The sequence below is a fragment of the Phodopus roborovskii genome, unplaced genomic scaffold (assembly GCF_943737965.1).
Source record: "Phodopus roborovskii unplaced genomic scaffold, PHOROB, whole genome shotgun sequence".
NCBI classification, from domain to species: Eukaryota; Metazoa; Chordata; class Mammalia; order Rodentia; family Cricetidae; genus Phodopus; species Phodopus roborovskii.
In genome coordinates this window covers 2,516,766-2,544,306 of record NW_026126415.1, presented here as the reverse complement: position 1 = coordinate 2,544,306, position 27,541 = coordinate 2,516,766, and the positions used below count along the sequence as shown (strand labels likewise).

The following is a 27,541-nucleotide window of genomic DNA, read 5'->3' as shown; positions in this document are numbered from 1 at the left end:
GGTTGAAGACTCTCCTTCAGTACCATGACTTCAGTAGCACTAATTACCTAAGTTTACAATACCAGACATTGTATTTCTTCGGTTGGGTAGGTCTTAATTCCAACAGATTCCCTGCTAGTTACCACCAAGGCATGCCACTCTACACCTCTGGAGTTATCACGCCATTGATGAAATGCTTGGGTGTCATAGCTGGGTAGGATTGTTGGCCGCCTCCTTCTTTTGGGAACTTGCATGGTGCCTTCTGGTACCATGAAAGTTAGTCCTTAGGGAGTTCCAGCCAGTTGCAGCCAGCCTAACCCCTAACAACAACCTACAAACAATTGTCATCATACCTATGATAAGTCTTCATCCGAAGCAAGGAAATTTCCCTCTGCTGCTATTATAGAAAACCACAACCAGTTAAAACGCATGGTTGTGTAGCCGGGTCCCAATGGATACGTCTATAAAATACTCATAAACCTAAGGATCAGGGAACAGTGCAGAAGGGGTGGAAAGATTGTAAGCGTGAAGCATCAGGAGGCTTTTGGTGTGATTGTGTGCCCTAGTAATATCAGAAGCAAAAGCCATCAAATCTCACCAACGTGATTGCCCAAACACGAGCTAAATGAGGATGACATTACTAAACATGCCAAAACGGATGGTGAAAGCCCACAAGGCAGCACCCCACACAGAGAACTGTAGGTAACTAAGGAAAGCTAGGGACAGAAAAGCTGGCCTTCCTCCGGGAAGATCACACCAACTGCTTGTCTGGTGCCAAATAGTCAGCTGTGCAAGCATACATAAAGGTGTCATTACACACTCAACAGATTACATTCAGTAACAGATATGTAGAGACATATATGAGTGTGATGACAATTAGTGAAGAAAGAATGGACTTAAAGGAGAGCAGGGAAGGGTTATAGGACTGTCTGGAAAGAGGAAAAGGAAGGAAGAAATGTTATAATTGAATCATAACCTCGAAAACGAAATAGGAAAAAAATGCTATCTTTTCCTTCAATGTGTGTTTTGACCACTTTGTCCAAAAAAAAAAAAAAAAAAAAAAAAAAAAAAAATAGGTGGCTATAAGAATGTGGACACACATGTATGTGCCATTAATCCTAGTCCCTCTAGTCTCAAACAGTTCTACTCTCCAGTGACTAAGCATTCAAATGCATGAGCCTGTGGGGCCATGTTCATTCAAACCGCCACCCCTGGCCATCTGGTGAGAAATCTTACAAGCAACAATAGAAAGAGGCTCGGGTAGCCATGGCGTAGGGCACACAGAGTTAGTTTGGTGGCAAGGTGTCTTGGTGGTAACCCTGAAAAAGGGGAACAGAGGATTCTAGAGTGGCGGTTGCATAGGAATGAAATAAGCAAGATGAACAAGAAGTAAGTAAAAAGAGGTCAGAAAGAAAACACGGGGAACTTCATTTGACACCTCCCCCGCCCCTGCCCATCTTTAAAAAACAAATCTGGGCTAGCTCTGAGAAAAGAAAGCAAAGTGAAATACTTCTTCCACCCATGAGCAGCCTCAGAGTGTCCAAAGTGTCTTCCAAGTGCTCGACAATGCCGCAATGATTTTCACAGCAACACTGATGCATCAGTAGCTCTTGCCGCTGCTATTTTCTCTGACTGCACAGGACAAATGTAGAGTGATGGCGATCAGTGAGGAGGAAAGCAAGGAGACCAATGAGTCTGAATGCTGTAGAGCAGAAAAACGCCTCAATACACGTTCAGATTTCTGAACTAGCTTTTAGAAAACTGATTTTCTTTTTCCCAATCATCCATCCGCAGTGGAGGATGAAGATTTTCTTAAAGACCTTTTATGGAAAGGCCGTCACTCTCAAGGCTGAGCTCCTTGGCACTATAGAATATGGAAAGGCTAAGATTCCGGATGAGGAAGGGTTTCCCCCGTCACCAAAGGCTGGTCTTTGTTGGTAAGCAGCTGGAAGAGGGCTGTGTTTCCTCTGACTACACTCACAAAGGAACCCACCCTTCATGTTATGCCAGTATTTCCGGAATCTTACATTACTCCCAAGAAGAATACGCAGATGATAAAGAAGGGTAAACTACCCTGTAATACTGCAGAGTGGGTAACAATGACAACCTTAGTCACCTTCATCAAGAGTACCCTTTGAAGAATGCCAGGCTGTGAGTTTTATCGCCACCTATGTTCACAGATATTACTGCAAGTGTTCTCTGGATGGCTGCTCCAACAAAACCAGGAAGCAAGTGATAGTGTATGAGTTAATAAAAAGACAAGAGCCCGGGGGGGGGGGGGGTGGAATAAAGAAACTACTGTTTATTGAGTTTTGATGCAACATTAGAAGATTATCTAAAATTGTCACTGGTTTAGAAACTACGTATTTGTGTGACAACACATTAATCCTTAACTCAAAGGATATACAGGGACAGGACCACATGCCAAGCCAGATATGAGAATTAATGTATTTAAGCCAGATATTGGAGTAATTCACTAAAATGTAAAGCAATGATGCTCCTTTCATGGGTTGATTTTTTTTTCTTATATCAGAAAAGGCATATTAACTTGAATATGTGACATTTGTGTAAATATGGATGGTTCCTGGCATTAAAAATTAATATGCAAATATCTGAAGATGCTCTGTTTTAATATTTTATATGGTAAATGTAATAAAAACAAAAGTTCTTTAATAGTTTGAATGGCATAAAAGGACCCTGAGAGTGCAGTGTCAAAGCCCAGCCCTTGTCGTATTTCCTGAAGCGAGTGTGGCTTCCAGACTAACTATAACCCAGATGAGGTCCCTGTGAGGTAAGACTCTGGAAATGATTCTGTCTCAGCTACTTCAGGCTGGTTAAATATTACAATCCACAAACTTGTCCTTTGTTTTCTAACATTTTGGCCTGTGCTGAAAAAATAGATAGATAGATAGATAGATAGATAGATAGATAGATAGATAGATAGATAGATAGAGCTCCTCGTAGGTTCTGCCTCACAGCAGCCTGGTACTGGTTTGCCCTGTTCTAAGAGCAACACCCCCTGCCCAAAAGATGTGTTTTCTTCTCCTCGGCTCAGACAAAGCACGGTGAAAGAACCATCCGACTTCCCAAACAAGAGTCTGCTCCAAACAGAAGTCACATACAGTGAGTCAGAAGGAAAGAGACAGATAGTCATCTCCCTGAAACCTGGCAGGCTTCCCACCAGGGCCCTGGGAGCTGCCCAGCTGTGTGTCAGGGTTAGTGAGCAGCCACCTCAGGGCTTACTAAGCACAGAGAACCAAGGTGAGAAGAGTCTGCTCCCATCAGTGAGTAAAGCTGAAAGGTAACAGAACAGGAAGCAACCTGGGGCTATGCAGTTCAAAGGTGCTGAACTGATCGTATCAATCATAAGTTCTAGCATCTAGTGAATGTCACTTGGTACTGTTATGAGCCTAGCTGATCATCTAGTCTAGCCTACTGGCAAACATCCATGCCAGTGAGAGAGCGTCTCAACACGAAAAGCCATACAAACACACACAAACCTATACACACAGGCACATACACACAAAAGAAGAACTCAAGGTTTCCGCTCTCTAATACACCCACCATTTAATACACAGTAGTTATGTCTGCCCTGCCTGGAAGTGTCTTGCTTGTTCATGGACCCAGCTTAGGGGCCCACTCCCAAAAGGTTTTGAACGATGCGAGCAATAGCAAATAGACAGACGAGGGGTTCTTTAATTTACGAGATCTTTGGATTGCTTCACAGAAAGCAGTCCCTGGAATAATTCCAGTGTCAGCACTGGGCCGGAATCTGTGGCTGAGCCTTTGGAGGAACGTTGATGTAGGGACAATTAAAAGTGGATGTTCTATTTCTTGGATTTGGAAGTGAAAGGTTCACATAAAATACTGTCTGTCCAGAGTCAGAAAGACTGGGAAATGGCGATGGCTCAATCTAGAGGAAGAGCTGAGAGTCTTCAGGGGCTCCTCCCTCTTCTCTCCTGTCCTGAAATGAATCAGGGGAACTTAGTGCTCCAGCCCTCATCACCTCAAAATGAAGGATCCCCTCTCCTCCCCCAAGACACATCCCTCTGTGGTGCAAAAACAGTACCTCGGGGATAATCATAACTTGCGAGCAGCTCTTTCTGATGAGTTAGTGTCGAACCTGGTCATTCCGAGCTTATTTCTGTCCCTTTCTCCACCCACTCAGGAAAAGCAGAGAAGGGCACGCACCTAGCAGCATAGGAGCGGCGTTCAGGGCTCAGGGCTCTTGCTGAGAGCTATAGAAGGCTATGGCCTGATATAACTGCCCTGGGGTGTGGTGTGTGTGGGGGTCTGGCTAGGGATTTCCTGTGGACAAAATACAAAATGGAATGGGAGGGGCTGGCCCTGCACTCTTGGGTCGGATGTACTAGGACAGTCTGATACAGGGCAAGAAAGGACACCAGGCGGGTGGTCCCATCCACACTGCCTGAATCATGCGTGGGCTGAGTGGGCGTCGCGGGATCGTGGCTAGCCGTGGAGCCCCGGGCGGGCCGCTGCAGGGCTGGGCTCCGTGGGGGCGTGGCAGGGCAGATCCGGAGTTTGCCCAAGCTGGAGGGGCGGGCAGGGGCGGGTCCTAGCTCAGAAGCTGCGAGCAACTTTTCCTTTGCTCTCATCCAGACCGGGAGAGAAGTCCTGGGGGCAGCTTCTGGAAAGCCTCTAACTTCTGGGAGACCTCCACCAAGGCTACTGTGTGCACCGCACAGCACCTTAGATTTCCCAGAGCTGACCCACGATGGGGCCGGGACAGGCAGGGGGCGCGCTTCTGCCGCGGCTGCTAGCGCTCGCTCAAGGTAAGTCTGAGCTCCCGTGTGCGGCTGAGGCTGGGGAGATCGTAGTGGTCCTGGGGCTGGAGAGACAGCGACAGAGCCTTTGGGCATCCACATGGACTCGGGACCCCGGCAGACTGGAGCCGCTGGACCGACGGACGGACAGACAGACAGACAGACGGACGGACGGACAGACAGGGGCGCGCGCGCACACACACACACACACACACCTGTATCAAGACACGTTCCACCTGGTCCAGCCCCCTTCAAAGCCATCTTTGGAAGCTCTTTTGGTCTAGATGTTCTCTTACTCTCGGGTCTGGCGGTCCCCCAGATTCCTATTGACCCAGCAGGCAGGCGCTGAGCTAGCCCTGAATCAGGGACCCTGGATCTAACGCAGGGCTGCAGCTTGCAGCTCCCAAAGCGTGGCTTTGCAGGAAACCTTCATGAGCGTTTTCACCCCACAGTCTGGCACACTGCCCCCTATTCCTACTTCGGAAAGAAAAGAAGCACCCATGTCTCTTTTTACCGGAGGCAGGAAAGCCAAACGCATCTTAAATACTAGGCAAGGGGGCTTGGGGGAGTCTTCCTTCCCTCCAGACTTCCTCTTATTGTGGCAATGCTGTCCTTCAAAGAAAGAAAAGCTGAGGCCACTTCTATCTGCTTTCTTCATCTTAGACTGTGCAAAGGGATTCGCGGACACGGGAGCCGGCTGGGCTGCATGGCCTGACTTCCTTTGCCCTAAGTGAGGGAGGAGGGTGGGGAATCCAGCAGGGCTGCTGGGACACTCGGGAGAACTTTCTCTCCACCTTTATCCACACCCGCGCATGTACCTAAAATAATGGCTTTTAGGATAGTTGAGGGGAGAAGGACGCAATTGTCTCTGGACTTTAAACTGCTAACACTAGTTTTCAATTCTTTTTACAAAGGAAAAGCATTCTCTAAACTGTGCTTCTCTGAGGCTATCTTTCTCTAGGATAAGGAACACCAGTCCCAGATAGCCTTGTTCCGTTTCCTGTATGTCAGAGAGAAGAGATCCTATACCTCCACCCCAACGCCCTAGGAGACGCAGGGCGCTGTTAGATATGAGGGTGCTACCTGGTGAGCCATCCTTCACATATGGTCTGTCCTAGGGACACACATTGACTTGAGGGGTCATCAGCTCTTAGCTACGAGTTTAAGACAGCTGCACTGGATTCTGAGGGTCTGACCCGGACCTCTCCTAAGAGGAACTAAAAACACCCTTTAATTCATCTCCCTTTAATTGTTGGTATTATTCAGAGAGGGCCCAGAAGCTCATCATTTTCTAATCTTGAAATGTTGAGGCTTGTTCTGGGAGGGACCTTGAGAAGGGCTGTGGTGGAATGTGTTGCCGAAAGGCATGAAGTCAGGTACCGGGGTTTTCTTCAGCAGTTAGCTAACAAGGATGACTCAGTGTCAGCAAGCAGATGAGGTTTATATGACATCTTCTGAAAAAAAAAAAAAAAACTACTCCAGGTATTTATCCCCACCTTCTGATTTCATTACTTATAATCAAGGAAGACATTTTCTCTCCATTTCATTCACTTAATTAAATGGAATCACATAATACAACTTGCCATTTGAGAGGGCAGTTGAGATTCGTAGGCAGGTAGTGTGATTTTCAAGGCCTTGGGTATCTAAGGTTGACATTTAGTTGAAAGCTGTAGGCCAGCAGTACTTCACATTTTTATTTTGCCTTAGCTATATAAACATTTTCAACATTGATAGCACTAAACAGACACGTGGATTATTCTTTATAGATCATAGGCATGCGTAATTTTGATGCAAAGATATGCAAAAGTTAGAAATGTAAAGGCATGCATGAATGCGTGCTTCAGCCTCTTAGATTTTCCACAGCACACAGACAGACCATGTTAGAAGGAAGTTAGTTCATCCTGGATTTCATTGTAACGCTTACATTCAAATTTGTTTTCCATAACCCTTCTCACAAGTGGGTAAGAGGAACAAGTACTCTGTTTTGTTCCATATTTATCACTGTTCATTGTCCATGGGCAGTCAGGGTGGAAAAGAGCGATCACAAGACTCATAGATAATCTGTGAATAATCTGTAAGTTACGTACACATCCAGAGAGGAAATTATCTGTAACCTTAACATGAATGAATCCACACATTCTCCAGTGGGCTCAGGGGCCGAGGGACCCTTCATGTGGGTTACGGATCACACTGCTTCTTAACTCCCTTCTGAGCCGCCAGCCCTCTCTCCCTCTCTGGCACATTACTCTCCTTCACCTGTAAACGAGTCAATAGATTCTGCTCGTGGTAAACAGTCTTTCTTTTAGCTTTTTATTTCCTCATGAAATGCCCTGTGCTCTCTTTCTGTCCTCTCCTATCTTTAGCTTCACCTCACCTCCTTTGGGGGCTCATCTTCTACCTATTGCTAAACAGTATTTGCAGAGAGTTCTTCCCTTCATCTCCCTCTTCGTTCTATAGGCACCTCTGGGCCCAGCTCCTTCCCCAAGACAGGATCTCTAGCCTCTCTCGCCTCTTGAGTTCAAAACACCAAATGTCCACACCAGTGTGCCCAACGAAAAGGCCAGACTCAGTATTTCCTAAGCTGAATTCACTACCCATCTCCCAGGATCTCTCCTTTTACAGTTCCCGTGGCTTACAGGCGGTGTGGCATGCAAGCAGGAAGGGAACCTGTTTCTCATGTTTTCAACCTCATGCTCACAATCCAGATTCTTCCAGTTTTTCCTACCAATGGATGCAGCTTCTGCCGAGACCTACTTCCAGCCCTCATCTTCTTGTATCAAGGCATCTGTAACTTTGAAACGGGCTGTCCTGTTTTGTTTCTTGTCCCTTCAGTTTATCATCCTCATTGCCACCGGCAATGCTACCTTTTCTGGGTCCAGTAGTCTACATCCTTACTTCAAACACTTGCTGTTTCCCACCGCTTCTAATACAGGATTTCTTGACATTCATAAACATTCTCTACCATCTGGCTGCAGTTTCCCTATCTGACTGGTATTTTTTTTTTTTTTCTGTACTGCCCAATCCTACTCTTAAGTACATACAGGCATTCCACATATGTACCCAATATTCGCTTTTCAAACCTTATTAATATACCCAAAGGGGTCACAACCCACAGGTTGACACCCACAGGTGACTTCTGGGAAAATCAGACAATATGATTTTGTCAGATTCAGATGTAAGAGTCAGAGAAGCTTCAGCCATCTTGCAACAATGATGGCAGTTACTTGAAAGATGAAGCCAAATATACTGTGGGTAGCCTCACAGAAAGATAAAATCAGTGTCTGGCATTGTCCTTGAGTTTCTAAATCTTCAAAAGGAAATTCCTGTCAACTTCTTTTAAATTTTTTTTATATAATTTTAAACTTAGTTGTGCTTTATATAACTGAGAGTTGTTGTGTGTTTCCATGGCATAACAAATATATTTTCATATAAAGAGTGACATGGAACAAAATGTTGAGTTTAGAGAAAGAAATACCATTGTGACACTAAAAGTTCAAGCCTCCAGAAAAAGCCTTCATAGGAACAGAAGAAGTCATTAGCATTTAGATTCTCCATGGGGGACTAAGGGGTCATGGGGTCCAGGCCATCACTTTGGATGGAGGTAGCAGCATGGATAGCTGAGAGACAGCAAGAAGGAGGGCCTGAGCGTAACTCATAGGTCAGAGAGGAACCCGACACTATGGAAACAGATCACGAAGCAGAGAATACAAGCTCAGAGAAGGAAAAGGTGAGAGGTCAGGGGTCATCTGGCCTTCAGGCTGTTCAACTATGGCGGAGCCAGAGTCTTATCTAGAGCATGGGGGGGGTAGACTTTGAAGGTACCTGAACAAGAAAGTGATGTGCTCAGATTTGCTCACTGCCAGAGCACTCTAGTGACCAGAAGGAGGACAAGGGACAGAGGCCAGGTAGAAGATGCCACGCATGACCAGGAGAAAACCAGTTTTAGTATCAGTCCACCACACCAGGCGAGAGATGATGATTAAAAAGAAACCCCCAGAGAGCAGCAGTCAGGAAAGAGACGCTGGGATAGGATTTGGTGATGGACTTAACTCTGTCACAAGAAAAAAGACAGAGCAGATGCATATGGATTCATGATATGCAACACAATGTCCAGCCATGTATTGAGGTGAGCAGTGTTAAAAGAGGCAAGTTATAGGAAACAGGTGATCAAAGTGGAGAGGTCGAGCTAGAGACATCCAGGGGTACCCTCCAGTTAGCAGGCGCTGGGTGAGATAAGGAAAGAGACGGGAGGCATCAAGTCTGGAGACAACCGAAAACATTGTGTTGATGAGTCAGGCAAAGAAAGAAGGAGCGTTCGTTAGCCAGAACTTGGGCCCTACTTTAGAGGGTCATGTGAGCAACAAGCGGTATTGGGGTGAGAGAAAATGACAACTGGAAACTTAGCAAGAAGTCTGTAGAAAGTGAAGCACCACGGACGTTCTTGGAGAAGGCATTGTTGGTCAACAAGACAGCTTTGCAGAAGTTAGTGGGTGTGGCTGCTTGGATTGCCTCCATGGGGTGAGTAAGTAAAAGTGAGCAATAAGTGTAAGAGGTCACACAACAAGGAACCCTTGGCAGAGGGGAGAATCTAAACAAAGATGGAAGCATTTGCATGTGACTCATGATAGTTGGATCTCAGATTTTCTAATCATAATCCTTCATGATGCACATATAATCTTCCCTAAATTGGTTGAGGCATCTGTGGATATCAGTCAAGAGTGAGGGGGAACAGCTTTAGTGTGTATGGAAAGAATCTTAAAAGTGAGAAACGAGAGAGGAGAAACCTGGTATTGCTTTGTAATTTTATGTGTACGTGTTTTATATATATCTGTCCATGCACAATTATGTGTGTGCTTGCCCGTGCATGCATGTGTAGGAGCCAGATGTCCTCTGCAGTTGCTGTCTGTCTAATCTATCTATCTATTGAAACAAGGTCTCTGCTGAATCTGGAGCTTGCTGTTACATCTATACTGGCTAGCCAGCATCTTTCCTGGATCCAGGATCCACCTGTCTCTGACCTCCCCTTGGGGTTATAGATGTCCAATGCCATGGCCAGCTCCCTTTACATAGGAAGCCCAAATTAGAGCCTCATACTTACAAAGCAGGAACTTTATCCACCGAGCCATCTCCTTCCCTCCATTCTTAACATTATTAGAGTTATAATTACTGCAAATTGCATGTATTCTGTTTTTGTCCAGTCTAGGCTTGCTGATTCACGCACAGAAAAGTTACATTCACTAAGCTGTACAAACTTAAACTTCAGACTTTTTCTAGCCTTTTCAGCTTGCAGAATACTGTGGCAGCCAATAATTTTAAACATATTGTAGCTTCTCTTGAAGATTTGTCTGTTTGCATTGCCCAAGAGTTAGAAGAACCCTGAATTGTAGACAAGGACTACTCCCTTATCATTCTCTGCTCTAAACCTACAACTGTGATTCTTGCTTTTATCATTCTAAAGTGAATAGAGACAGTCTTCGGTAAGAAGTGTTCTGTATAAAAATGAGGTTAATGTTTAAACAGACCAGGGCAAATGAAAGCATATTAGAGGCTGCATTGACAGTGCCTGAGATTATTTCATTGTTTGTTAAAAAGCATGGGAAAGCCGCTGCTCCAGGGGCCACCCTGGACACTGGCAGCTGTCATTCATCGAAAGGTGGCCTTTGTCTTTATGCAGGCCTGAGTTCATTTCCATGGAAACCATGTGGCTGCACAGACAGAATACAAGCCAGATTCTGGCCAGAGCAGCCAGACAGCTCTATTCCGAATTGTTCCCCAGTGGCAGTCAGTTCCCTTAGCCCACAGCTTCTTTGGTGCTTGAGTGAGGACTGTCTTGGATTTTGTGACCCTTTCTAAATCTCACTGTGAGCACTGGGTGCATGAAGCAGTTATATCATATTAACTGATCTGGTTTTCTGTGTGTCTGTTAATGTTATTCAGAGGGGGAAACAAAAGGGAAGCTTGGTCTGGAAATTATAAGACTCTTATACGATCTTTACTTTTTCTTCTAGTATGAAAACATAATATATGGTCCTAATGAAAATACAGAGTCGAAAATGATCTATGAACATATAGTAATTAAGAAATTCCTTTATTACAACAATGTTTAATGTTGGCACCCAAATAGTCAGGCTGTAACAGCCTTATTGCAATGTTATTTCTGGTTATTGTTTGGAAGAGGGTTAAGGCCTTATGATGCCATTAGCCTTTGGTCAGATGTACTCGAGCTATCAACTCCTGTTTTGCAAACCATTTGATTCTGTTTCACTGAAGTATGTGTGCCTCAGGAAGCAAACCCATCCTTCATGCAACTTAGTGTCCCTTTTCAGGTGGACCCTTCCAGCAGCTGTCACACGCTGTTCCGAACACTGCTTTGTTCTGATCGACTATAAGCTCTGAGAAGACAAGCCTTCCCCCTCCCTCCTCTGTACCAATTATTTTTTGTTAATTATTTTTAAAATTACGTTTGCATTTATTCATTTAGTAGGAGAGGAGGAGGAATGCATGCATTAGCACACGTGCGGAGATCAGAGGATGACTTACAGGAGTCAGCTCCCGCCTTCTGCCATGCGGGTTAGGGAGGTGGAATTCTAGTCGCCAGGCTTGGCACTGGGCATCTTACCCTGGTGACCACCGTCACTGGCCTTGTTAATACTCTGTTTGTGAACACAAATGAACATAAGAATCACAGTAAAGTTGTTCACCTCTGTATTGATTTATAGCACTTTAGCAGCCAGTTATGTGTGAGCCAAAAACAGTCTTCCACTTGGTGGATTTCATTCTCTTAATGGTGCGTATTGGCGGTGTTCTTAATGGGAATGTAGTGAAACTTACCTTTTTGTGGTAATTGCTTTCATTCTCGTTTAGCTATAACTTCAAGGAAAGTTTCCTTATGGAAGATCATAAAGATACTGTCCTGCATTCCTTAAAACAGTATTTATCTTGTATTTCATGCAGACCTACATTTTCCTGCAGTGGATTTTTGTGAATGAGAGAGGCAGAAGTATTGCGGTAAATAAGGATCAGGATAAACAAATAGGCCGAATAGATGTTTATTCAGGGAGAAATAACTTACAACCTAGACAGATGAACACCAGGAAATTCAACCCGATCCTCTCCTGTCCTAGTCACGCCAGAAAGAGTCAAGATGGAGAGTCTGGAGAGAGCTGGACGCCAGCCACCTCCCCGGTAAGAGAAGGCCATGTGAAGATACATAGATCAGCAGAAATGGGTTAATAATTAAAGGCAGAGCTAGCCGATAAGAAACAAGTAACCAGGCCAACAGTATTGTATCAAATACAGAGTCTCTGTGTAGTATTTGGGGCTGGCGGTGCGGCGGCAGGACAATACCAGGCGGCGGGCGGAAAAACAGTAAACGTTACACAGAAGTCAGGCTAGAGAGATGGCTCAGCTAATAAAGGCTAGGGTCACAACCAAAAATATAACAGAGAATGAGAAGTCAAAGCTCATGTTTTCATATACAGACAACCAATACCCTTAGCAGCACTTGCTGAATGGAGTTCATCCTACCGTCCGCTCGTTCACCACAGACAAGCATACTGTGTTCCAAGATTACTCTCTTATTAGAGCAGATGCACAAGTATTCATGTTCTAGTCACTATTCGTTTCATTATGTATGCATGTATATGTATGTATGTATATGTATGTATGTGTGTATATATGTATGTATATATATGTATGTATGTGTATATATGTATATGTGTATTTATATGTGCATGCATGTAAGTACTTTTGGCTTTTAGCTGGCTTTGTTGTTTTAGAACTGCCTCCTCAGGCAATGCTGAAGTTCTGTTGAGTGCTGCTTAATGTGAAAGAGCCATATGGAGAAAATCTGTAGGTTAAGAGGTCTTCCTTTGGGCATGAATCAATGTATCCTTCCTTCTCCTGGTTAGCTATTGTACCATTGTTGGATATTTAGGTTGCATCCTGTGGGATTTCCCTCACCCCTGCTGTATATAATAATCTACACAAGAAGATTCTTTTAAATCCTATTTCCTTCTGGATGACTTCCCAAAGCAGCATTGCAATGCCACAGATGCTGTGTGTGTGTGTGTGTGTGTGTGTGTGTGTGTGTGTGTTACACATAAATAGCTATCTGCAATGTAGAAATCTATCAACTTCACCAACATTGTATTTTTCATTTACTTTCTGTAATTTGTCAGTTATAAATTGATATACTAATCCTCTTTATTCACAAGGAATCACTGCTTTCAAGTTATGACTTCAAAATATCTATCTTGTGGAAAAAAAATCTATAGATTCAGGCCAAAAAGTTTAGGGTTAGAGCCCTCTGATGTAGATCCAGAAGAAACCTCAAGAGCTTATCTAGTTCAGCACACCCTTGCTGTACCTGGAATTTGAAGTGATTAGCACAGGGTATTCCAAACTGCAGTGCTATGTATGTGTTTTCAAGATGCCTTTTGATCACGCTTTGAATAGTTCCTTGGAAACCTTTCTTAGGTCTTTGCTGTTGTTAAACACACCGTTCCAGCATTTTTCACTTGAGGATATTTGGCACTTTCGTGTGTCAGAAACTTCAAGAAGGGAAGGAAGACACTGTTTGCCGCCATGGCAATTCACTATGACCCACAGTCTGTAGATTGCACGGGTTAGCTATTACTCTGCAGTCACCCTAAGCCAGTGCCTTGACCATCATTTACTATGTCTTGTAGTTTCTTATATTGGGATTTTCAGGAGTGTCCTGGCTGGGTATTCTGGCCATTTTCTGCTGTCAGAGGGCAAGCAGCAATCCCTCTCTGTGGAGCACCCTTTAGTCTCTGTAGCAAGGCACCTGCTGCACAACCCAACATCCTGTGTGGTGACTTGGGCTCCAAAGGCAAGAATCTCAAAAAGATACTGGGAAAAGAGTTGTAAGACATGGTTTGGTGGTGTCAAGCACATTCTGCTCATGGAGAGGACCCGAGTTCTGCTCTGAACCACCATGTAGGCTAGCTCACAGGCTCACAACCACAGTTAACTCCAGATCCAAGGAGACTTGGCACATCTTCAAAGGACACCTGCACTGTTGTGTACAAACCTACACAGAGGCGTGCCCTATGCATATAATTTAACAAAACCAAAACTGTGAAGAGATGCTGGGAGAAATCCATGGCTGCTCTATTCTTGAAGTAGAAGTCACATCATTGCATCTCCTCATGCAAACAATGAGCAAGTCGCTCTTCACATCAGGGGGAGGAGAATGAGATTCTGCCTCGTGATGGAAAGGTATCAAAATATTCGGTCACGGAAAGTTAAACAACTTAATGTTGCTTACCAGACCTCTCACTGTTTAGAGTACAGTTCAGACATCAACATTGCTGACATCTGGGGTTTGATAATCCTCCTTTCCTGGGATGTCCTCTTAGTGAAAACCACTGGAGAAAGCAACCTGTGTTGAGAGCATTTCCTGCTGGTAGCCATAGAGAACTGAAGGTGTGGAGAGTGGGTAACATGCCATCACTCCTCTAGGTGGCTTAAGGTAGATCTTAAGCAAATTATATTCTACTTTGTTGGTTCACAAGGATAATTAAGTGCAATTATTACAAAGGAGAGAACGATTTTTTGTTATTGTAAATCCATAGACTGAATGGATTTACTTTATTATCATTTATTTACTTAGGGGAACAGTAAAATAACAGCATGCCTATCATAATGCCATTGAGTGTCAGGCACTGGGGAACAGTGCTAAGGTGACTGGTGGGCCTTCCACTCCCCCGATGCATTTTTCTTTCCCCGAGGATGCCAAGGGCGGGGTTACGCTGCCGCAGTCACGAGAAGCTGAAGGTATTATTTTCCGCATTTGACCTTTTCTGTGTGTCTGTATCTGTAAGCCAAACATTACCGAGCTTAGCTGCGCATGCCATGTGCTCATTTTTGCGAATTCAAACCTGGCTGTTTCTGCGGGGAGAAGGTACCTCCTGCATTGTGATCCTGTTCATACTGAAGATAATACTACTAAAACCAGATTTCCTCTGTGTGTGTGTGTGTGTGTGTGTGTGTGTGTGTAAGAGCTTATTGCATCCTATGACCATTTCCAGTAACCACCTATGTTCTGGGTAATGTTTAGCTGCACTCTGAGTTGAAGACTGTTAGTTAATTCCATAGTAGGGTCTGTGGCACCCACTTCCTGTCAGTGTGGCCTTCCTGGGAGGGTCCAAGGACTGATACTGTTTTCTTGGTTTTCGTGGTGTGCTTTTTCTGTGTGTCTGTGTGTAAAATGCAGCCATCTGTCACCTGACTAGTCGTGATACAGCAGTTTTAGAAAATTAAATGGGAATTGTTCAGGATGTGCTGTTCATCTGTGGCGAAAGTAGGTGTGTCCTATGAAGTGGTCCCATTTATGAAAGTTCCCAAGAAGCGTGCTAGTCTGCGGCAAACACAATGGTGATAAGGGTAAAAACAGAACGAAGCAGGCTTTCCTGCATGCCCATCACAGGTTGGGCACTTTGTTGAGAGTGTCTCATGCATTATCCAATGTATTGGAGGAGCAACACATATTGACCTATTTTATGGAGAGAAAGCAGCAGCTGTCATAAACTGAGAAGCTAGATCACAAGGCTGCTCAGGCCAAGCTCTTAGATAGCATTAATGGATACTTTACATTTAAAAAATAATTAACTTTTGCCTTTGTCATAATTCTGCTACCCTGGCACCATCAAATGTGAACAATCTTCCTAAGGTTTTCCAGCAACTACGTAAGAAGAAAAGTGAGTTCTATAGAATTCTAAATAGAAAACTGTATGCTAGCATGAACATAAGAATTCACTCACAGCATATACTTTTAATGCATGTGTTTATAAATTTTACATATACAGAATAGTATATAGCATGTGGTCATTAATATAACTACTAATCCATCCATCAACAAGTCAGCTCAGCACCCTACACTCCAAGCCCTTGCTTTGAATCAGCCAGACGCTGATTCATTTCCCTATTAATCAGATCTTTGTTGCCCATCCACTATTATAGAAGCAATTCATTGTTTAGAAGTTAACTGGTTAATTGTTTTTTGTTCATTCAACAATTACTGCTGATAGTCTCTACTGTGAGTATTACACCATACGGCAGCTAATAAAGTAAACATGGTCCCTACTCTTATGGACAAAGCAGACTCAGTATATAATATGTAGAGATTAAGTTTTAGGGATATCTCTGCATGGACCCTACCACACACATACCCTGATGTTTTTATTAAATATGAAAAGTTAAGACTATTGTCTGTCTTCCAACATAGTTCAATAACAAAGACAACCTAACTATTAAGTTTTGTAATCCAGAGTTCTGGATTAATTCCCATAAAAGAAAAGTTAAAGTGCCTTGAAATATCCTAACTCCTTTATGATTGGAAGGCAGCCCCAGACATTTACATAACATTAAAAATAAAATGTACAGAGGAAGTGGATAGATATACTTAACTGGTATAACGTCACCATGCTAAAAGAAAGAAATGAATCATGATGTTACCTGTAGAGAATTATTTTATAAAAAACAGTCATTTGGAGAGGTGATAAAAATATACAGCCACAAACTGTTATAAAAGATTACTGTAGATATGTTTGGGGAATCAGTATTTTACTGCCATTTTTTAAAAAAAGTGCTCCTGGGGTTGAAATTCTCACTCCAAATAAATGTTTTGTCTAGTACAATTATTTTATTTCTTTGAAGAACTTCCGCTTCATCAAATTTTTGGAGCTGCAACCAGAGCAAAAACACTGTGTTGCCCCTTACACGTTTAAATGGGTCAGGCAGAGGATATAAGGCATATGACATGGCAATTATATTTTATTATGAATAAATAAATAAACTTTAAAAACATAAGGAAGAAGGCAGAGTGCTAGGCGGAAATGGGACAATATGTTGTTGTGTATAGAGTCCGTATCAGTTATTTATTATGGCATGACAAATTGCCACACTTGTGCTGATGTGAAATAGTATGCATTTTTCTGAGTTTGTGAGGGTCCAGAGTGGGGACCCGGCTTCACTGGCTGAGATGAGAGAGGGTTGTGTTTCCGCTCTTCGCATCGGTGGTCGGTATTAACCATGACCTTTGCTTCTGCCTTTGCTTTTAATCTTCACATGTGTTATATAAAGCGAAGGATCCTACTTTCACCTAAAGGCATGCATGTCAGGAGATGATGGGGATCACGGGGTGGGGGTGGGGGACGTAGACGCTGCAGTCTGTCTGGGGATCACTGGGGGGACGCTGCAATCTGTCTGGGGATGGGGGGAGACACTGCAGTCTGTCTGGGGATCACGGGGGGGGAAGCTGCTGTCTATCTGGGGATGGGGGGACGCTGCAGTCTGTCTGGGGATCACGGAGGGGTGGGCGCTGCAGTCTGTCTGGGGATCACGGTGGGGGGGGGGGGGGGGGGGGGGGGGGGGGGGGGCGCTGCAGTCTGTCTGGGGATCACGGTGGGGGGAGGGGGGGACGCTGCAGTCTGTCTGGGGATCACGGGGGGGGGCACTGCAGTCTGTCTACCACAGACAGACAGAGGAGACTCTCTGAGAGCTTGATGGGTAAGAGTAGCTGGGAAGCAGTAAGAGTAATAAACACAGGGCCCTCTGGGAAAAAGCTCACAGCGAGCAAGGGGACAGATTGAGGTCAGATGTGCAGGAGAGTTGGGGTGTCAGCTACATAAGCTTTAGGTGTGTTGGAAAAGAGGTTCTAAAACAGTGGTTCTCAAACTGTGCATTTTGACCCCTTGGGGCATCGGACGACCTTTTCACAGGAGTCACCTAAGACCATTGTTTAACATAAATATTTCCTGTAGATTCATAATAGTACAGAATTAATTACAAAGTAGCACAAAAATAATTTTATGGTTGGGGGCTCACCACAACTTGAGGAAGTGAATTAAAGTGTTGAGAAGCACTGTGTAGGGGTAGAGGGGGAACCGGGCATGTAGCTGTGAAGCAAGCTACTTCATGAGACGCAATTGCAGAGGAACATGGACTTAGCAAAGAGATACTAAAAAGGTGTGTGAAGAAAGACTCAGATGACCAGGGAAGACCATGAGAAATGGGATCTCAACAGGGAAGATACCAACAGGCATGTGCAGATGAATGGAGAAAGTCCATGAGGCTTCAGCTCTACACCGGGAACTACAGGCACCTGAGGAGAGCTGGAAGAGGAAGAGGTGGACCTCTTCAGGGAAGAACACGGGACTGGGTCATCCAGTGCCAAAGCGTCAGCAATGAAAACATGCAAACATACACACAGGCAACATTACACAGGCCGAACAGAATAGACAGACAGACAGACAGATCCTCCTACACACACACACACACACACACACACACACACACATACACACACTCACGCACTCACGCATATAATAACAATTAGTGGGAAACAGAGGACACGAATTTGAAGGAGAAGGGGAGGGACACGTAGGAGGGTTTGCAGGAAAGGGAAGAGAGAAATTGTAGTATAATCTGAAAAACAAAGACAATTTAAAAGGCTGTAGAGAAATGTGGGGTGTGGGATGGGGTGGGGGACAAGGTAGGAGGATCTCAGGGGAATTTGAAAGTGTGGTCAGAGTATATCGTATGAAAAATTATTTCTGAAAAGACTTTCTAGTAAAGCTCCCTGTGGGCCGAGATGTAACAAGCAGTGCTCGTTTTAATTATGATTTCCCCCTCATAGACTGCCTGAAGGTGTGTGACATCCCCTTCATAATGAGCACACCAGAGAACAGGCCCTGACTTGCCAGCTACCTGAGGTGGAGTAGAATAGTGGGAAGGCCAGACAGGAAAGGGGCTTCTCTCTAACGCGGAAGGCATCGCGGAGGAAGTAAAGGGTAGACCATCACTTCAGTGGAGCGATTTCAGGGAGTTCTCCCAGAAACTCCTGGGCCAGCACAATCATTTCACTGTCTCCAGCTCACTGTCGGGAGACAGCAAGCCCGCCAAATGCAACTCACCCTCCTGCATCCTTTTCAAAATGAAGACAATCTATTGAGTTGCTGGGCGGCACCAAGTCACAGTAAATGGATGCAAGAAACAATTGCAGTGGGAGTTTTGAGATGGTGCTTCCTTTCAGGATTGAACTGTGAACATTTAAAAGGCCTTGAAATGACCTGAGTGCCTGCAGCCATCCTCCAGGTCTTGATGCAGCTTCTTTTATTTCTTTTTCCTTCCCTGCTTACCACTCACTCCCCTACACACGTGCATGCACACACACATACACGCACGCACATGCATACACACACATGCATGCAGACACATGCAGGCACACACACACATGTGCATGCACACACGCACACACACGCATATACACGTGTGCGCGTGCACAACACACACACACCACTCTGAATTTTCCATAAAAATATGAACATTTTGTGAAACATCTGGAATATATCTCTTTCTTTGTATCTATATATGTGCCTATATGGACAGAATCTCTGAAACCTGGAGCCGTAAACTGAAATTTTCTGATAAAATCAGGCTTCCCCTTGTCTAATCTTCTAGCACTGCATGACAGAGCCTGAGGACAAAATACCTTAACTAACACAAACTTATTCTTTAATGGTGATGGAGGCTTGCATTCTAAATGCTTTGGGGACAAACACTGAAATGGGTGAAATGGGTAGGATGCTTGCAAATGGCCATCTCTTATTTTGTCTTTGCATGGTGCTTCCTTTGAGTGTGTGTGTGTGTGTGTGTGTGTGTGTGTATGCGCACATGCACGCGCTCCAAGAGAGGAAGAGACGCAGAGAGAGCGAGCCCTGATGTTGCTTCCTCTTCTTGGGACGACACTGGCCATGTTGGATTAGAGTTCTGGCCTCATTCAATTTGAGTAACTTCCTGATAGACCCCATCTCTAACTGCACTCACTCACACTGGCAACTCCAGCATCAATGCAGGACTTTTGAGGGGAGCTCACAGCATTCCCTGAGTCTACATAATATATTTAGATGTTTATTTCTGATCATGACAGTGATGCTATTCCCTTTATTTAATTGCCCAACACATGACCTATGCATTCACTGTATTTGTGAAGCAGAGAAAGACGTTACTCACAGCTTAGCAAATAGCACGAGGAGCCTGACCTAGGCTCCCCTTGATATACCCCAGCTAGTCTTGAGTGTTTGTATGAAAAGGCTGGGTGAGCATCTGCCTGTGGGGTACACTGTCCTACAGGAAAGAGGGAGTGAATTTGTGGACTTGCCTTTTCACTGCAAGGGTTTGCAAACCTATCCTTTGTCCTGAGGGGACAAATTAATTATCTACCAATGTAATCCAATGTAAGCCCAACCCTGGGGGGGGGGAGAACGAAGGTACTACATTCTTCCCATACCCATTTTATTCAGTTGAACGGTGAGCCCCTCAAAAATAAGTCCCTCGAGCCTATATCTACTGCTGTACTGACTAGGTTTATGCTGATTGGGCACACGCTAGAGTCATCTGAGAAGACGGAATCTCAATTGTGAAAATGCCTGCATAAGATCGGGCTGTAGGCAGCCCATAGGAGGATGTAATAAACACAGATGCTCAAACTGCCTCCAGGCTCGGAAGGAACTATGGTGCATCCTTATTGGAAACTGGAGGAAATGTGGCTTCCTTTGTATTGTGGCAGAAAATGAGATCTAAGTTTGCCTATGCATTGCCAGAAAACACAGTCGTGAAGCTTAAACTTGGGTCGTTTAGCTGAGCCAACTTCCAGATATAATGCTGAAGGCAAAGCCTATCTTTTCCTTGCTAACCTAGAAACTGTTAAAAGAAGAGGCAACTGAATAAAAACTGGGACTTATCACCCTTGATGACCCAGAAAAATCCAGCACAGAGGAGGTTACAAGGGAAGATAGGCTAACAGTATCTACCTATTGGAACAGATCCCTGTGGCGTGTATTGTGAGTTTAAAGTTTCTAAGGACCTAAGACCACTGCTATGGGTAGGAAGGCCTGTGGTGCCAATAGTTCACAGGAGAATGACAGAGTTATTGTCAGAGCTAATGAAAACTCTTCTCATGTCAGACGATTTGAGACTGGTGACTCCTTCACTATGATTTCTGCATTTTGGGATGGGATCGACTTCCCTACATCTGCCCCATATTATATGTTGGACGTAGATCATTTATTTGGTAAGTTTGGAAGCCCAGGGATGAAGAGAAATTTTGTTCCGCGGTGTAATACTCAAACATCACTCATACATGATTTGGATGATAAATTCGTGACTGTGGTGGGTGGATAATAGGTGAGATTTGGGGCCTACATGATTCTGTAGTTTGAAGACACTGGCTTCTGCAGTAGCCGCAGGAACCCAATATGTCTGCTGTAATGTAAACATAAGGACAAGAAGCCCAGCCAGGCTGTCTCCTCCAACACCGATCCTCTGCGAGTTCCTCCATGTTGACTGGAATCTTGACTCAGTTTACCTCCACTCCTGACTCTCTATTGTAGCCAGATAAGACAAAAGGCAGACCAATGGCATGGACACAGACTAAACTACCATATGTGACATCCCTTTTCCTACAAAGATTCATGCCGGTCTATCATTGCCTTTTCTTTCCTTCCTTCCACACCCTTGTGTTGGGCAAGCTTCACAGACCTTGTGGAAGTCTCTCCAGCAGCCCTGCCTCCATTGTCTCTGTCCTACAACTTTTATCTTCTCAGCAATTTATCCAGAAGCTTCCCAGGCAAAGACAGTTCCTGCTTATGGTATATGACTCCCCCATCAAATAGCAATTTGTTGTAGCATTTAACATTTGATAGTTTTTACTTGTGTCTATGTGCCTGCCTCGGTGAGTCCGTGTGTATGATGTACATGCAGGCATCCTCAGAAGTCAGAAAGGGCACTCGGATCCCCTGGAACTGTAGATGCAGGCGGGTATCATGGATGCTGGGAACCGAACTTGGGTCCTCTGTAAGAGTAGTGAGTATTCCTTAAGCATGGCGAAATCATGTAAGACATACAATGTTTAAAATAACTTTAAGATTGAAAACAGTGATTGTGCATACATACAGGAGAGATGAGCAAGAAAGGAAATCTGAGAGCGGGAAAACCAGGAGAAGGGAGAATCTTGGAAGGAGACCTCCTCAGATCTTGAAGTTGGGGTCTCCAAGGCTGAGAACACAGACTCGTGTGTTTGGATAGCAAAGTTAAAGAGCAGAAATTGCAAGTGCAAGCATAGCTAGCTGTAGTTGTTATCACTGAATAATTATATAAAAAAAACTGTAAGCAAAACATGATGAAAACATAACGGAACAGCTTTTTAGAGTGCTTGAACGATAAAGGGTTATTTATAGATAAATTATTGTTACAAATTTAGGATGTTGATATCTGCCTGGCTTTCCTTCTGTCCCATGCCCTGGAGCAGGGAACCACAGGCTCAGAACCCCATTTGGAAGTTCAAGAATGATCTGGGGGTTCTCTAGGGTAGGAAAACATTCTGCAACTGCACACTCTTAATGATGCTTTTCAATGTACTTGAGAAGTACTCAGCATTCACTCAGATTGATTTATTTATCAAGTATATGAGATGGGTTTGGTTTTGATAATGGAACTAGGTACCAATATTTAAAAAAAATAAAATAAAGCCCTGAGATTTTTGTTTATTTGAACAAAGAGTCCCATTTCAAATGTCAATATTAATTGCTTCCTAATACCATCATTTCTAAACATTATTACAACTTGGATGCAAATGCGGAGTTGTGCTGACTCAGCTTAAGTTAGTCATTATATTGAATAACACAAAGAACATTAAGAGTATTCTAGAAAACCGGAGCAGGGAGGAGTCCATGGTTAGGACCATGTTCTGCCCTTGCAGAGGACGAGAATTCAGTTACCAATATCTGTCTCAAGGTTCAAGATCACCTTTCACTCCAGCTCCAGGGGCAATACCCCATATTAACCCAATCAAGACAGTCCCCACAGGCATGCCCAGGAAATAAACAATCTTCTTCTTCCCTCCTAAGTCAGTCCACATCCTGTCAAGTTGATAATTAACACTAACCATCAAAATATCTAAAATCAATGAGATGTTCTATAAACATTTTCAAAACCTTGCTTCTAAAAAAAAAGCTTTGAAATAAATGTAATCATTTAAGTGAGGAGACAATCATCTAAGTGCCTCAAAATGTAAAATGAGAAATTCATATAAAGGAAGCATCTCCAATTACTTTGTATTATGAGAAAGTATATTAGTAAAATTTCTGTACATGGAAGGAGTCTTAGGTGCGCCTGTGTTCTCAGAGATTAAAGATATGAGCCTGTGAGAAGCTAAGGAACATTTACCCCTGCAGCACAGCAGGTGTGTCTCCTTCTCCCTCCCGGCACTTGTGGCTCACAATCCTCTGAGTTATAGGATGTGGCACAGATGAGCAAGCAGAGCTGAACCCTGAGTTCTCAGAGTCACACTAGTCCTTTCCTGCAGAGGTATGCTGGTATGTGAGGAGGAGAAAGGTCTCCTTTAGAGAGGGACCCACAGTATGTAAGCTACAGAACCCAGATCTCCATCTCCGTGGGCACAGGAAACCACCATTTCAAGAAGGTGGAGCCCGGGTTCCGGGTCTGCACTCCCGAGAGTCTGGGTTGGTGGAAGTTGCAGATGTTTTTCAGAGCTTTGGGGTTGCAATGACCAGGACACACCCTTCCTGTGAGTAACTTAGAAAAGAGAAGGCGTGTTTCACTCTCTTCATCTGTGGTGGTTTGAATGAGAATAGCTCAAAGAGCTGAATGCTCCCTGCCCTATTGGTGGAACTGTTTAGGAAAGGGTTAAGGGGCGTGGCCTTATTGGATGGGATATCAGCACTGCCAGCCCCAGCCTGCTTGTGTGCCACGACAGTCATGGACTCTTCCTCAGAGACTGTCTGCAAACCCATACTCATCTGCTTGTCTTTATAACTCACTTTAATCATGGTCTCTCTTCACAGCAATAGAAAGATAATCAAAGACCCGCCCACCTATACTAACAGTGGTGTGAATTATGTAGTAAGCATTTGATAAATGTTTGTTGGCTTAGTAAACACATGTGTGAATAAATACATCAGCTTTGTGAGGCGGACAGTTGTGACTAGAGTAAATCACATCATGTGGATATGACTAAGTTTTCACAGGGAAATATTACATATACTTCCAAAGAACTGAAGAGTTGCTATACAAGCATTTAAAATATGAAAAACATTTATGCCCATTGCCTTTTGAATATGATGACACATATTTCCAGAGATCTGTTTCTTAGATCATACATAGGATTAAGAATCAAAGTCACTCCAACGGAGTGGAATTGTCCTTTATGTTTTATTTGTGGCATTTTCAAGGATGTGATGGTTAGATGAGACACTCAAGGTTGAAGAAAACAGACCGTGCGTGTCATTCTACTAGTACCAAGTTGGAAGGAAAAGTACTGTCTTGTTATAACCTGATCTTTACTTATTTCAAGAATATTATAATGTATTTCAAGAAACTTAGAAGCCAAAAAACTTTACTCACAGTTCTGTTACTTACTATGTTAATATTCTGAGGCTTTTGAACATTTTCCTTCTATCCTGAAAGCCATTTTACTATATTTTTATTGATCATTTCTATTCTATCTTATAGTCTTCACAATTACTGTTCTTAAATAGCACTGTCAAATTCCATCTAGTTACTGTGCTACAATTTGCATTCTCAAAAGTTTTATTTTGAACATTTTTGAAATTTTAGTTTTTAAATTTTTAATAGTGTTTGTTTGTGTGTGTGCATGCCTGAGCAGGCATGCATGCATGCATACATACATACATACATACATACATACATACATGCCTACAGAGTTCAAAAGTCGCTATTCAGATCCTCTGGAACTGGAGTTACAGGTGGTTGTAAACCACCCTGTGTGAATATTAGAAATTTAATCCAGGACTTCTATAAGAATAACAAGCAATTTTAATGTCTAAGCTATTTCTCCAGATCTCTGGCTATAATTATTAAAGATCAAATCCTTTGGATTGCTAGGAAGCATTAAATTGCTTAAGATTCACAGAGTATGCTTGTTTACAGCACCTAAGACATAATATAAACTGCAAAACAATGGTCACCAGCACAGTATGTCTGTGGTTCAGCCATATAACCCACGGGAGTGTGGGTCCCTAGGCACTGAGTTTGAACTCTGTGAGAACAGAATATCCCCTGGAACCTTGGACATTGTTCTCCTGGACAGGTTTGCTGGCCCTAAGAGTGTCCCCATGCCTTGGTCATTGCTGACCTTTCCCTGGGTATAAATCTTGATGCACAGAAGGCTTCTACAGCTGCTGATGGTCAGGATCCATGGTGTGGCAGAAGCATGTCCCATTTTCTTAGAGCATTGGCAGCCTGTGATGTAGACTCAGGGAGAGCTGGGCATGTGCTCCTTATATTGGCCATCATGTGTTAAAGGGAACAGCTTCGCTCCTGAAACAAGAGCATAACCCTGTAGGAATGGGCTCGTTGGGATCCGAGGAATAGCTGTCAAAACAATTTGGCTGATTCCAAGACCGTCTCTCGCATCCAGTCTCGATTCTTCTCTTAGCCTGAATTGTTCTTGTGCATCTACCCATGTCTTCCTGCAAATGAACCCTTCACTGGAATCCCCTTTCGGTGCACACAGATGGGCTTAAATCTCCATAGGTCATGTGACTAGACTCTACTGCCAAACACAGCTATGAATATGTTTCCATAGTTCTTAATACCTATTTGGTCTTAAAGAGATAATAGGAAAGTATCATTACAAATGGTGGGGTTATAAAGGAGAAACTGATACAGAATTAGACAGGATACTTCATCTAACAAGTATTAGGTTTACAGAAACTGAGAAACTTCTGTCCAATGTGAATAGATTGTGGAGATACTGAGACATAAATATATTTTAGGAGGGAAATAAGTGTGTTTGGTAATGCTTATATCTATTAAAAGAAGCAGAGTCTTGAAGAAATGATTTAAATAACAGGAAAGGAGAATTTTAGGATCAGTAGAGTAAAGGGACAGCGATGATGAATGGCATGTTTTATGAGAACGTGAACAGAACTTCTAAACAGTGACGTTGGAGAAAAATGAGCCATGCCAAGACTTGAGGAAAAACTGGGACATAAGCAATGAGGGTATTAATCCTTCATGAGTTTCACTTTCTTTAATGGTCAGTCGGTGGTAACGGGCTTTGCAATCACACAAGGTTATTCTGGATTCCAATAAGTAATGATAATTCTTCCAGTCACGAGCACATGACCGCTAAGATACTGTAGGTTTCAGCGTGGTTTTGGATGCAGTGGATGAAAGATACATACTATGGCTTAAACTATAGAGGGAGAACGCTGGGAGGAAATATTTTTAAAAAATAATTTGAGAATTGGAACTTGTATTTGAGAAATGGAACTCTGGGTTGTCTTATTTCTCCCGCAGTTTTTTTATATTCAGAATCTCCATCGAGAAACATGTGCTAATTTAAGCTGTGTTCTGTTTGGTAGACACCATCTTGGGTGCTGAGGTCGTAGAGATGGCTAAGCAGCTAGGACCACTTCTATGCCAACACGAGGGAGGGCCTGGGAGCAAAGCCCAAAGACCCATGTGAAGCCAAGTCTAAAGCAGCCGTAACCAACCCCAGTGCTGCTCACCACGTAGGGAATGGACGCAGGAGAGAGATGAAAACACATGGGTAAACAAAAGCCAGGTCTGCTCTCCCAAGAAGCTTACATTTTTGTTGACAGATGCAAACATCAAGAAATATGGACTGGGCCGTCTATGGGGCCTCTGGTAGTGGATCAGTATTTATCCCTAGTGTACGAATGGACTATGGAGTCTATCCCACACAGAGGGACACTCTCTCAGCCTAGACACATGCCTGGGGAGCAGAAAGGGGATGGGATGGGGGTTGGTGGGGGGAAGAGGGGAGGATGGGAGGGTGAGGGAACTGGGATTGACATGTAAAGCAAGCTTGCTTCAAATTTAAATTTTAAAAAGTATAGAAGAAAAAAATAAATAACAATATGGAGGGGGAAAAGAAAAGAAACATGGACGCCTGAGAAAACTGGAGGTAACAGTCCCCCAGTGGCGTAGTGCTGGAAGGCGGCGGCGGCACTGCCACTAAAACCAGGGGCTAAGGAACTCCTTAGAACAGAGAGTATTCAAACGCAGGCCGGTACGACTAATGATCTCCAAAACCTACAGCTAGAATTTGGAGAAAGCTAAGACAGTAAGGCGGGTCTCAAAGGCCATGACTGGAATGTTCTGGGTGTGTTGAAGGACAGAAGGAAAAGGCTGTGTCTGGGACCCGGTGAGCAAGGAGGAAAGCAGAGGGGTGAGGCCAGAGGCTACATGAGCATCCGGCAGGAAGGACCTGTGAAGCTCTGGGAGGAGACTGGATTTTCTCAGAGCTACGGGAAGACCTTGGGGTGTTTGAAATGACTTCCTCCATTTTAAAAGATGTTTTCTATACCATTAGATTGTATAGAACTCCAATTTCCTTATTTGTAAGTCAGTCATTATGTATGTCTGCATGCATATATATAGTAATATATAATATGCAGTATAGCAGCATTTTAGTCAGAAAATGGATGACGTAGAGTGAATGAACTCAAGAGGAAGGGAGAGAGGACATGAAGTTGGTTGGGTAGGGGGACGGGGAGGAGTTGAGGGAGAGGAAAGAATATAATCAAAATACGTTGTATGAAAAAAAAAACCTTTCATAAAAACTTCAAAAGATTGTGTCTCTCAAGAGTATAATAGTGATCTTGTGTGTTTATGTGCATTTTATGATTGCATAAGAGCAGAAGCTCCTAACAGCACATTTCTTAGAACATATAATTGCCATT

At 43.7% G+C, this 27,541-nt stretch overlaps 1 protein-coding gene across 1 annotated transcript in view; it reads left to right on the top strand.

Moving 5' to 3' along the window:
- Nucleotides 1-4,677: 4,677 nt before the first annotated feature.
- Nucleotides 4,678-27,541, top strand: part of Itga2 (integrin subunit alpha 2) — an 85,144-nt gene continuing 62,280 nt past the window's right edge. The window contains exon 1 of the mRNA XM_051183080.1: nt 4,678-4,772. Within this exon, the coding sequence (XP_051039037.1) occupies nt 4,715-4,772 (58 nt within the window). The 5' untranslated portion in view covers nt 4,678-4,714. The remainder of the gene's footprint in view (nt 4,773-27,541) is intronic.